The 13,573-nt window shown below is 40.5% G+C and overlaps 1 protein-coding gene across 2 annotated transcripts in view; it reads left to right on the top strand.

The window, feature by feature from the left end:
- Nucleotides 1-13,573, top strand: part of AOAH (acyloxyacyl hydrolase) — a gene marked incomplete at both ends in the record, with an annotated part of 215,226 nt that overhangs the window by 12,390 nt on the left and 189,263 nt on the right. For both annotated transcript variants that reach the window (XM_080918374.1, XM_080918375.1), the window contains one exon: nucleotides 9,779-9,874. In XM_080918374.1, the coding sequence (XP_080774500.1) occupies nucleotides 9,779-9,874 (96 nt within the window). The remainder of the gene's footprint in view (nucleotides 1-9,778; nucleotides 9,875-13,573) is intronic.

The following is a 13,573-nucleotide window of genomic DNA, read 5'->3' on the forward strand; positions in this document are numbered from 1 at the left end:
ATTACTTTCATCTTCTGGTAGCTTGCTCAGTACCTCCTAGTACTATGAAAGCTAGTGCTTCCATCCCTAGTGGGAATGAAGCATTCAGGTCTGTAATAGTTTGACTTCTCCATGTTCTATGACACAAGTGTGCAGTATGTTGTTGAGTAGCAAAGTCTTACCATTTTGTTGTAGAGGATAACCAAGTATATTGGCAATAGCTTGTGCAGTTTTGGGGGGAAACCTCATTATCCAACAGCTCTATCAACAGAGACAGTTCGTTCTCACCCAGAATTGGGCTTTTTAGTGTTTAGTCTCTAGTATCTAGTTGCACCATTGTTGCCAAGTTTTATATATATAAATATATATATAAATATATATATATATATATATATATATATATATATATATATATATATATATTTGTGTATCTGTACATGCATACATATGGAAACTTCTACAACAGTACATTTTCATGTGCCTTTTTGAAAGGTCTTTAGTATTACTTCTCCCTCTCTATATTTCCTCCTCTACCTTGCTGTCCTCTCCTTTATTTTAAAGGGTTAAAATAAATTTAACCCTTTCATCCCACTATTCCTTTTTAGCCTTTATACCAGTGTGTTTTATGTCCTCTTCCTTGAAAGCCCTTCCCTGTCACCTGTCAGTGATTTTCTCACCTTTAGGGGTATTTCAAATGGAACACAAATGTTTGAAGATCAAAAGCTAACATCCACCATGAAAGCATACATGTAATGTTAGTCCTTTTGAACCTGTTACCTCACACACAATGATTGCTTTCAGAGCCGTTCATTGACATACAAACTGAACAATTTCATTTTTATTAAAAGACGAATGATACTGCATTGTAGAACTATACCACATTTTTATAGTTCATCCGTCAGCTGATGGACATCTAGTCTGTTTCAATTTCCTTACTATTGTGAATGAAGCAGCAGTGGGCATGGATGAGCAGGAATCTCTAGTAGAACATGGAGTCCTTTGAGTAATGTCCCAGAGTGGCATAGGTGATCTTGGAGTAGATATATGTCTAGCACATTGAGCAGCCTGCACACTGGCTGCTATAACAACTGTACTATGCATAACAACTATGCATTTCCACCCATAGATGGTCCCCTTTCACGACAGCCACGTCAGCTTTTGTTATCATTTCTTTTTAATCTTAGCATTCTGACTGGAGAAACACAAAACCGCAAAGTAGTTCTCATTTTCATTCCTTTGACAGGGATGTTGAGCGTTTTCAGAAATGTTTCTTAGCAATTTGTTTTTTGTCTTTTGAGAACACTGTTTAGTTTAATGCCCCAGATTTTAATTGACTTGATTGTTTTGTTTTGTTCTGTTTCTGATGTTTAGATTTTCAGGGTTTTTTTTTTTTTATATGTTTGGTTGGTTTTGTTTTGTTTGTTTTGATGTGGGATTTTTTGTATAGTTTACATACAAACCCTCTATCATATAGATCTGCTAATTTTTTTCATATTCTATAGGGTGCTTCTTCACTGAAATGATAGTTTCCTTTGCTCTACAGCTTTTTCATTTCATGAAGTTAGCATTTTTAGTTGTTGATCTTAAAGCTTCTGCCATCACGATGCTATCCATTTCCTGTGTAAAAGGATATTGCCTACTTTCTGTTGAATTCAGAGGATCAGGTTGTATGTTGAGGGTCTTGATACACTGGGAGCTGAATTTTGTGCAGCGTGAGAGATGAGGAAGGATCTAGTTTTGTTCTTCCACAGTCTCCAACTGAACCAGCATGATCTAATAAGGATGTTTACTTTTCCCCAATATGGACTGTTGGCCTCTGTCAAAAATGAAGTGACTGTAGTATCGTGGGCTTGAACATGTGTCCTCAGTTCTATTCCATGGGTCCAAGCTTTCATTGTGCTCCTTGGTTACATTTACCCTAGGATGTAGCTTTGAGGCTGTGCAGATGGTATGAAGACATTCTTGTGATAAAGCACAGGTTATTCAGTAAAGAAAGCATAAATTTATTTTAAAGGTCTGAAATCATATAGTTATCTATCAAACTAGAATTCAATAATGAGAAATGTGAAAAAAAAGTAACATATTTTATGTCTAAACATGACAAAAGGAGCTGGCTTATGGTGCCAGCTAAATCATGATTAGAGAGATATATAACTTCCTTTAGAAGAGAGATTTAAAATAGATAACCTGCATTCTCCCTCAAGAATCCAGAGAAACAATGTTTCAGACCCAAACTATGTAAAATAAAAAAAATAAACATCATAACAAAGAGTAACAAAATAAAAACAAGTGCACCAATGAAGACCAGATGCTGTTACTGGAGGAAATACACAAAATCAATAAGCTTTTTAAGTGAACTTATCAGTCAAAATTGATAAAAATAGCTTTCAAAAAGCTCAACAAAAGCATCACTACATACCCCCCAAAACTAAAATGATTATAATAGCATATTACGTGTATGAAATATAATGTGGCAAGGGGTATACTTTTGGCAGCCTGAGCCAAGATGCACTTATACCATGCAATAGATGTGTAAAGTGGGCTTATTGGGGAGGGGAGAGGAGTGAGGACCTGGAGAAGGGAAAAACCAGATTACTGGACATGTAGACATGCAGACAGATGGGATCAGAGCCATGAGGGCAGAGAAAAGGGGGGCAGAGAATACAGGGGGGCTAGAACAGATGGAGGGAGAGAGAACCCCAGAACATAGAGAAAGCTGAGTTGGTGGCAGGTCATTTTTACACCCCCTCACCCCCCTTCCCCACGTACCTGGGGCATCAAGAAGCTGGTTGCAGAGGAAGGTCATGACATAAGCAAGTACTAGGTCCCTGAGGGCAGGCCAGCGAAATTGCCTGTACACTAGCATTATGGATATTTTTGTGTCATGAAAGTCAGGAGTTAAGATACAATGGGGAAAAAATATAAAGAAGACCACAGTACTAAAACATGACTTAAGAAATAAAAGGCCTGAATGGACCTGTATCAAGCTAAAAGAGTTGACATTTCATAACATTATTGTATGAACATAGATTTTTAAAAAAATCTCTCAAAATACAAAATAAATTCAGCAACATATAAAATTAAATCAGTGCTATGTGCCCTATGACCAAACGGTATCTTTGCTAGAAATGTTTTGTTAATTTATGATCTGAATGTTGATTAATTAGCAAAATAAACGGGATACATTATCAATCCAGCAGAAATGTGAATTATTTGACAAGATCTCTTAGGATAGCTCAACACATTATGAAAGAAAAGTAGACTCTCCCTACTAGATAAAAGGCGTCTATGAAAGCTCTGTTGCTCACTGAAGATTTAACTCTGGTTTCTTTCTCAGTTCAGGGTCAAGGTCCACCCTCACCATTTCTAATGCCACACAGACAGAAGCATTTGTTGAGGTCCTATATATAAAGTGAAAGAAAAAAATAGGAATATTTCACTTTCTTCATTTTTTAGTTTTAACGAGTATAAGCAAAATGGTAGCAAGCAATTAAAGGGTAGGTGTTAGTTAATTTTTAAGGGTAAATTTATCAAAACACAAAAAGCCGGAAAGACTTCATTGACGGATGACGTTAGTTTTTCAGCCCTAGAAACAACAAAATACTCACAATGCCACCCGTTTTCATAGGTAAGATTCTGAACTTCCATCTCGAAAGGTGTTCATGAAAAGCCTGTCTGTCTGCCTGGATGCATGTACGTATGTCCCATGTGGCTGCCCCAGCAGATTGAAGGCGGAAGTAACATGTGCTAAATGTGTCTCTGCTGCAGACACCGTGATCATGGTTTTGGCTGTATCACGGTAGCCCCGCAACTCTGTGGCACGAACACGTGGGAATCATTGACTTGCTCGGGATTCTGTGGGTTGGGTTTCAGTGAATGAATGCAGCTGAATGATAGCTGAATGGATGATAGCCTGAGATAGCCTGAGAGCTGAGTTAGCCTGAGATAGCCCGAGACAGCCTGAGCCACAGGAGCAGCTGCGCACAACTGGTAGGTAGATGGGGAAATGGCAGGGATGGGTGTTCTCCAATGGCCTCATATAAAAACTTCGTTGGCAGGCCTCTGGCTGGGGTGCCTTCGTTTCCCTCTGGCAGGTTAGCTTACACTTGTGACTCCAACCTGAAAAAGGTCAAATGTCACTGACAGCCACAACCTTTTGAGGGATGGGTTCCATCCCAGGTCATTGTCACTCCCCGAACGTTCCAAGGGGCTGTGAAATAAGTTTCACCCACATCGACAAGCAGATGTGTTGATCTGGTCAACATCCTTACTGTACTACACAGGCAGAATTCCAGGCCTCAGTGAGCTGTCTGCTCAAGGCACCTGACCGGAAGTGGGCCCCAGTGGCAGATAGCCGTGCTCAGACCCAGTAGTTTCTCTCCTCACTGGATCGGGGTGTCTGCTTCTATTACACGCACTATTTTCAGAGAACAGATAAAGAAGGATTTTTCACAGATGAAAGCTCAGACAGAGACCACTAAGTAAGCTGCAGAACTCGTCCCTGTTCTCATTTCCAAAGTCAACACTCACTTCAACAGAGCCAAGCCTTTTCTCAGTGGCCAGAGAGCAATCTTTGCTGGGAGAGATTACCCAGCACGCATGTCTCTCCCATGAAAACAGATGTTAGCTTGTTAAGGCAGTGAAATCTATTACAAAACTGTAGGTGAGCCCTCCGTACTTTTAATTAGATTTCAAACATATCTTTATTGTTTATTTGGGAATTTCATACAATGCACCCTAGTCACATTCACTTTACATTATTCCCAGGTCCACCCTCCCACCCTTGTATGCAGCCCCCCAAATGCACCAAGTACAATTTGGGTTGCCCATATACTCAATGGAGCATCATGGTCAAGTTCCCAGTGGCCAGCCCCTTAAAGATGACTCAGTCTTTCCCCATCCCTTCATTCTTGCTGCTGAGGAATGCAATACATTCACTGCAGACCCCAGATTAGCGATTCGATTCAACCGGAAGGGAGTACAGCCCACTGGAGGGAGGTGAAGATGGATCTCCACATCAAAGCTGTTCCCAGCCAGGGTGTTCAGTGCTTCCAACCCCATTACCTGCACGTCTGTGGGGTCCTTTTGATCATAACTCTTCACCAGGCAAAGTGATGAGCGTGGAGGATTTGCCTGGTCTTCAGAGACAGCTGGCTTTTATTGTTCTCTGTCTTTTTCCTCCCCACCCCCCGGGGGCCTGGCTCCTTTTTATCTACCTAATGATTTTCCAATTTTAGCCAGCAGTGCTGAGGGGCTGCAACTGTCAGTCTTTGATGGAATTTCTCTGAGTCAAAGTCAAAAGGAAAGCCTGTACCTATACTACAAAGAAGCAGACTGGTCTCCGGGAGCCCAGGGCACTTTGTATGCATCCTTTTAAGCCGTGGTTTAAAACAAATGCATTGGAGTAAATTTTTTAAGAAAGAGAAAGCCCAATCCATGGGTCCACAGGAATGGACATTCTGAAAATCAGACTCCAAGAAGTGTCCTTTTATGTCCCATGTTCCCCAACAATCCTGCTGATCTACACGATGATCTAGTTTCCACGCCTTGCCTGCTAGCGTGCCCATTAGGCCATTAATTATAATAAACTATTATGTTCAATTATAAAGAAGAGAGAAAATCCACCGCTAATTAAATTGTGGAAAACAGAGTTTTCTGTCATATTTTTATCAGGCTGCAGGTCTTGATTCTCTGCTGAGAGTGCTATTTCTGCCTTCTGCTCTGCCTGGCTTCTTGCAAAGTTGTCTCTTACTAGTCCTTCAGCAGCTAAAGTAATTAAGAATTTGGAAGTGTATTCTGACTACCCTGAAGATAGGGATCACACCGTTTATCTGAGAGCCCATCAAGTTCTGATATTATCTTGCCTAGGACAAGTTTCTTTAGTTGAATGCATGTTCCCCTGTTAAAGCAATGTTACCAGAGTCCTCTGATTTGAGAGACTCCGTGTGCAGATTTTGTCATCTCCCCTCCTGTGCCAGCCCAATACTTGGAGAAAAGAGAGGACCATGAGGTAGTTTCTCTAGCCCCAAAATAACCCAATGTAGGCTTCTCTTGTAAGGGAAGGACATTTAGAGGCAGCCCCTCACCCCGAAACTGCTGAGGATGCTACCAAAGATTTTCTTTACTCCCTCTTTTAATAAACGTGTGTGGTGCTCTTGCATGCGGCACCAGAAGTGGAAGAAAATTGGAACTAACTTTCCTCTCTCCAGGAAGCTGGTATCTAATGCCAGTCCAAGGTCACTGGTACAGTGGGCCCTTAATGTTCATGGCTCACAGACCAGTCTGTTTACCCAACCTCTGACAAAAATGTGTTATAACTGACTGTCTTGAATGTGTACATACTTTTTTTCTTTTTTCCCATTCCCTGAGCAATAGAGTTTAACAACTATTTGCAAACTCTATACATCACATTAGGTCTTATAAATAACCAAGAGGTAACTTAAAGGGTCTAAGAGAGTATATATGGGTGAAGGGTCTTGAACATTGGCAAGTTTTGGTACCTGGGTGAAGTTCGAGAATGTGTCTGTCACTGATAAGGAGAGATGTCTGTATAGAGTTCTGAGAAAAAGAGGAGTGATGTGGCTGATTGGGAGAGAGATGGAGGGACCATTAACAAGGGAGAGAATGTAAAACAATGTACTGGCTGGTTTTGTGTCAACTTGACACAAGCTGGAGTTATCACAGAGAAAGGATCCTCAGTTGAGGAAATGCCTCCATGAGATCCAGCTGTAAGGCATTTTCTTAACTAGTGATCAAGGGGAGAGGGTCCAGCCCATTGTGGGTGGTACCATCCCTGGGCTGATAGACCTGGGCTCTATAGGAAAGCAGGCTGAGCAAGCCAAGGGAAGCAAGCCAGTAAGTGACATCCTTCCATGGCCTCTGCATCAGCTCCTGCTTCCTGACCTGACTGAGTTCCAGTCCTGACTTCATTTGGTGATAAATAGCAATGTGGAAGTGTAAGCTGAATAAACCTCTTCCTCCCCAACTTGCTTCTTGGTCAGGTTTGAGCAGGAATAGAAACCCTGACTAAGACAAATAGTTTATAAAACCTTTGAGGAAGGGATGGGACTAAAATGAGCTTACTTCACAATGTAGATTTATTGGAGGAGAATAACATGCTAAATTTAGCTTTCTCTGAAAATTCAGTATCTCAAAGAATGGTGTCTTAAGAGAAACCAAGGCAACAAGACAACTCACAATGTTATTAGGCTCCCATTATCATTTTATTTTTAACAAGAAACTAGCAAGTTAAATGGTTCTTACCTTTATTCCTTTGATAAATATCTACTCTACCTTCCCAGTGGGTCTAGTCTAAATTCTAAATACTCCTAGAACACTTCAGTTATGAAAATCACCCACAGTTCTTTGTCATCTGCTTAAGGGTTCAGACTGAAAATATGTTTAGTGAAAACCATAGCAAATTATTTTGTGGGCAGTAATGGAATTCTTTTATATTTAAGGTGTTCAGAATCATAGTAGTAACAGAATGAGTATTGGACTCAATTCCCAGTGAAATCTCTGCTTGGTGACAGCACCCAGCCCTCTTATAACACTTTTGAACCCCATGTGCATGCTGCTTTGAGTTCATCAATCAGTGTGGCTCACCATCCACAGAAAGTAATCCAGAGCCCTGCATGCTGGTTCAGTAGAGAGCTGAACACTGGGCATGTTTCCAGTAGAATCTACCATCAGGCTCAAAGGAAGCTACCTGCTGTCCAGAGGTGGGAACTAAAACCAGTTACATAGCAGATCCGGGAGGCAGCAATAGGAATAGGCATTAACCATTTCCCAAGAACACCACCTCCCCCAGCAACTAGTGACCAAAATGTCCCAGACAAGCTCTTCAATAGGCCCACTTCAAGCCAGTACACAAGTCTTGCCCCTGTTTTATGAACCGGACCCTGTGCCACTCACAAAGAAAGTGAGACTCCATTCTACTGTTAAGAAACTTGGAGTCTACTTGAAACTCAAGAATAAAGTTCGAAAAGGTAGGCAGAACACTCAAAGTCACAGCATTCGCAAATGGCTGGGCCAGTATTCGCAGCCATGCCTTGTTTCATTCAAAACCTTTTTCCTTTTCAACTGCATCACAGTAAAACTACTTATCGAGTTTCATTTGTAGTTTACAGTTTTTTTTAATATGCTTGATATACTCAAAAGGAAAGTGCAATAGGTCATACCGGATAAGTGGAGAGGTTTATTACATTGCTATCCTGTTTCATATCCTGTTTTCTAAAATGAGATTTCATTGTGTTTCTATTTTACAAACAGAACAAATACACATGAAAATGCTGTTTTAGGCCAGAGAATATTAATCAGTATCAGCTACAAAAATCATGGTGATGTAAGAAAACCCTCAAAGGTGGTGAACTCGTTAGAAAATAAAGCCAGTCCATCTTGATGGTTGATGTTACCAAACTTACAGGCAAGTAGCTCCTGTCAGCCCAAGAAGATGTCACCTGCACAGGTCACACACAGTAACTCGTGTCTAGTGGGCACTACTTCCCCATTGTGAGAAGACAGAGCAGCTGTAAGCAAAGTGCTATCAGGCACTTCAGTCTCTGTGGAGAGGTGGGTAGCTCCCATTCCGTCATCTCATTTTATAGAAGAAGGCTTTATTTTTTTTCCGGTTAGAAATGCCCAGTCGCATTGCTCACCTTCTCCCAGGGGCCATGGTGGGAATTTGGTTTCCATGACACTCGAATGTAAGTTGTGGGCCATGCTCACTGACCTCAGTCTCACTTGTAGTCAGCTTCTTCATATAGAACATCTGTGTTACAAATCTGCCAACATGGGCCCCCTTTTCTTCTATGCATGAAGTCTAGCAACTTCTCATACACTTACGTATCTTGGGCCAAGACAATACTTTTGTACAAAGAAGGAGTCTCTTCTGTTAAGGAAAAGGATGTTTCTAGCTCTCCATCAATTTGCTAGGCTGAGGTAAGTAATAGAACTACTAGAAATGGGATCTTAGTGACCCTGGGGAGTGACACTTATCCTATGCTAAAGTAAAAGAGAGAATACATTCCTACTGTGCCCATCTTTTCTTCTAGGCACTTAGCATATTGGGTTCATACTTAATAGTGTTAACTTCATAGCCTGGGATATTTCACAGGGAATGAGGGTGGGGGGTGTCGTATTTCAAAGACACATTCAGCTGCATTACTGTTCTTATTAATCGGCATAGTTACACTCTAGAAAATGTCTTATTTCCTGCTTTATAAGAAAACCAGGGTTTAAAAATGGAAGACAATGAGTCCAAGGTTGTAAAGTCAGGACTTGATCCCAGGTCTTCTGAAAATTTTTCACTACTGACACAAAATTAGAAATTTGACTCTAGGTCGCAGGGCAGGTTTTTGTGGGCTAAGATAATGAAGAAACTTATTACAGAGGAACAAGTAGAAGTTTGAGAAATTAGAACCTATGCAGTATGCTCAACTTTCCTTGCCCTATCTCATGCAAACACATTTCTTTCTCATAATTTCTATCACATTTTTCCCTTAATTTCTCTATAGGATAAGCCAGATTAATTACTGCCCCTAGGTTACATAGCTCACTGGTAGCCAAGCTACTCTGGCAACCCCTGACTTTCTGAGCCCTTGACCCACAGTCTTCTCATTGCATTTCTCATTTCTCTGCAAATCCCAGTGTATTTAGATATGCGATAGACATTTAAAGGCAAAAGCAAGGGAAGTTTTGCACCTCGGTTGATGTCCTTGAGCATCCAGTCTTTCCACTTTCCTCTCCTAGACCCTCCAGCCCCTGCTGAACTGCAGTTCTGGTCTTCTGCTCCTCACAGGATGTGTGGTGGTGATATCTGTGATAGAGCAACTGGCTGAAGTTCACAACTCTTCGGTCCAGGTGGCGATGGAGAGACTCTGCAGCTACCTGCCTGGTAAGTTTGCAAGGCCCTGGTGCTGCGTCTGCTGGTCTCCTTCTCTGTTGATAACCAAGAGGGAGTTTGCACCCTGTGGAGTCTATGGAGAAGAACTTGATTGTGCTTTCCCTAGATTGCTATTTTTGTGGCATTTATAAAGCCTGAAATAAAATGTCCACTCTAGGCAGTTCCTGTCTGACATTACCTTGGCAGACACCACTGTGACTATTTAGGGAGAAAATGTTAAGTGGCTAATTATCATAAGGATATCACAAGAATGATTTTCCCACGGGATGATAATCATCTTAAATATTAAGAAGTCAAAATAATAAACAATTCTATGTTTGCTTATACACTCTCTCTCTCTCTCTCTCTCTCTCTCTCTCTCTCTCTCTCTCTCTCTCTCTCTCTCACACACACACACACACACACACACTTCCACTAATGGAGACACTAGACTGAAAGAATTCCTGATCTCAAAATCCCAAATAGCGCGTTATCAGGAACACCGGTTTCATCTCAACTGGATCTCAGTCAACCATCTCATTCATCTTACAAACCAAGACACTGATAAGTGCTTTTACAAAGCTATATGTTTGTGTTTCAGACTGAGTGGAAAGGAAATATCTATTCTATTTTCTGTACACAGAATAGTTATGTACCTGAGAGCCAGATTTTCTTTCTCTGAGCAGGAAATAATTCATCAAGAAGGCCGACACTAGTTTTTCCTCAGTTAAGTATGGCATCAAGCTTTAAGGTGATTGTAGCTCTAATATATTTGGTACCCCATGTCAATAGAATAAAATTATTTCCTGAGAATAGTATTGTTCATAATGTGCATTTACAGGATAAAGTATTTAGAACTCAGAAGGAAGGGCTTAGAGATAATAGCAGACACAACACCTGCTTACAATGTCCCTGATGGACTGACAGTCTGTCCCACTGTCTGACCCAGGACTAGTTCCCGTCAGCTCCCTGGAAGGAGGAATGGACTTAATGAGTTTTGCCTTCTCAGGATTTAGTATTTACATATCCACTCATGAATCTATAAGTAAGTTGTGGTTATGTTGTTAACTATTTTCAAAACCCTTCCTGCATAAAACAAGACGGATGTAGAAACTCCATGAAGTGAACGCATACTATTCAGTTTTTGAAAGGTCAGCTCCTGAGTAAGCAGCCCAGGTCAGAAGGAAGAGAGGATTATCCCTCTCAGAGTCCCACCCACGTGCTCCATATAGTCACGGCTCTTCTACTCACCTGCAAAGAACGATTCTGAACTTTGTAATAATGGTTTCTTTGTGTTTCTTTACAATTTTCACATAACTATCTTCTTGCCTTCATTTTACGTTTCCAAGGTCTATTACAAACTACTGCTTAGCTTTTCATCTTTTCCTTTCTCATAAAATTTAGCTGTGAAATTTGACCTGTAACACTTTCTATAGCTTAGGATGTACTGACTTCATGTATGCCTACATGTAACAAGATGCTTCCTCTGAGCTCTGCAGTTTCCCAGAATTGGAATCTAGGCCCAGAGCCTTGAACAGTACACTCCAGTTTGACTCCTTTGGCTCTCTTCTCTTTTCTCTCTCTCCTCTCTCACCCTGTTCCTCTCCTCATCCTTCCTTCCTTACTTTCTTTAATAGTATATCATTGGGTATTTCTTTCTTTCTTTCTTTTATATGTTTGCTGTACTTTTATGTTTGCCTTGATTTTTTTTCCTCTTTTGTATTGGATATATTTTACTTACATTTCAAATGTTATCTCCTTGGTTTCCCCTCCATAAGCTCCCTCCCCCATAACCCCTTCTCCCTGCTTCTTTGGGGGTGCCACCATATCCATCTACCCCTCCCACCTCCCAGCCCTGACATACTGCTACACTGAGGCATTGGCCTTGGCAGGACCAAGGACTTCTCTTCCTATTGATGCCCAACAAGTCCATCCTCTGATACATATGAAACTGGAACCATGAGTCCGTACATTTGTACTCTTTGGATAGTGGTATAGTCCCTGGGTGCTCTGGATGGTTGATATTGTTGCTCTTATGGGGTTTAAAGCCCCTTCAGTTTCTTCAATCCTCTCTCTAAATCCACTGGGGATCTTGTTCTCGGTTCAGTGGTTGGCTGTGAGCATCCACCTCTGTATTTGTCATGATCTGTCAGAGCCACTCAGGAGACAACTATAGTCTCCTGTCAATATGTACTTTTTTGACAGTAGCAACATTGTCTGGGTTTGGTGGCTGCATTTGGGCTGAATCTCCAGGTGGCACAGTCTCTTGATGGCCTTTGCTTAGGTCTTTACTTCAAACTTTGTCTCCATGTTTCCTCCTGTGAATATTTGTGTTCCCTCTTCTAGGAAGGATCTGCATTTTGGTCTTCCTTCTTCTTGTGCTTCATGTGGTCTGTGAATTGTATCTTGGGTAATCTGTGCTTTTGGGAAATATCTACTTATCAGTGAGTGCATACCCTGTGTGTGTGGGGTGGGTGTTTGTTTGATTTTGGTGATTGGGTTACTTCACTTAGGATAATATTTTCTAGTTCCATCCATTTGCCTAAGAATTTCATGAAGTCATTGTTTTTATAAGCTAAGTAATACTCCATTCTGTAAATGTACCACAATTTCTGTATCCCTTTCTCTGCTGAAGGACATCTGGGTTCTTTCCAGCTTCTGGCTATTATAACTAAGGCTGCTATGAACATAGTGGAGCATGAGCCCTTGTTATATGTTGGGGCATTATTGGGGTATATGCCCAGGGGTGGTATTCGGGTAGTATTATGTCCAATTTTCTGAGGAACCTTTACATTGATTTCCAGAATAGATGTACCAGTTTACAATCCCACCACAAATGGAGGAGTGTTCCTCTTTTTCCACATACTCACCAGCATCTTTGTTGTTGAGAATAAATAGTTTTTGCTATCCTGGGTTTTTTATGTAATTCTAAATGAATTTGCAAATTATTCTTCCTAACTCTATTAAGAATTGTGTTGGAATTTTGATGAAGATAGCTTTTGGCAAGATGGCCATTTTTACTATATTAATCCATGAGCATGGGAGATCTTTCTATCTTCTGAGATCTTCTTCAATTTTTTCTTTAAAGACTTGAAGTTCTTGTTATACAGATCTTTCACTTTCTTGGTTAGAGTCACACATAGGTATTTTATATTCTTTGTGACTATTGTGAAGGGTGTTGTTTCCCAAATTCCTTCTCATCAAGTTTATCCTTTGAGTAGAGGAAGGCTACAGATTTATTTGAGTTAATTTTATATCCAGCCATTTTGCTAAAATTGTTTATCAACTGTAAAAGTTATCTAGTAAAATTTTTGGGGTCACTTAAGTATACTATCATATCATCTGCAAATAGTGATATTTTGACTTCTTCCTTTTCAATTTGTATTCCTTTGACCTCTTTTTGCTATCTGATTGCTCTGGCTAGGACTTCCAGTACTATATTAAATAGGTAAAGAGAGAGTGGGCATCCTTGTCTAGTCCCTGATTTTAGTGTGATTGCTTCAAGTTTATCTTCATTTTGTTTGATATTGGCTAGTGGTTTGCTGTATATTGCTTTTACTAAGTTTAGGCATGGGTCTTGAATTCCTAATCTTTCCAAGACTTTTACCATAAAGGGATATTGAATTTTGTCAGATGCCTTTTCAGTATCTAATGAGATGATTGCAGTTTTTTCCTTTAAGTTTGTTTATTTAGTGGATTACATTGATGGAT

This window comes from Micromys minutus (genome assembly GCF_963924665.1).
Source record: "Micromys minutus genome assembly, chromosome: 6".
In the NCBI taxonomy this organism is placed as follows: Eukaryota; Metazoa; Chordata; class Mammalia; order Rodentia; family Muridae; genus Micromys; species Micromys minutus.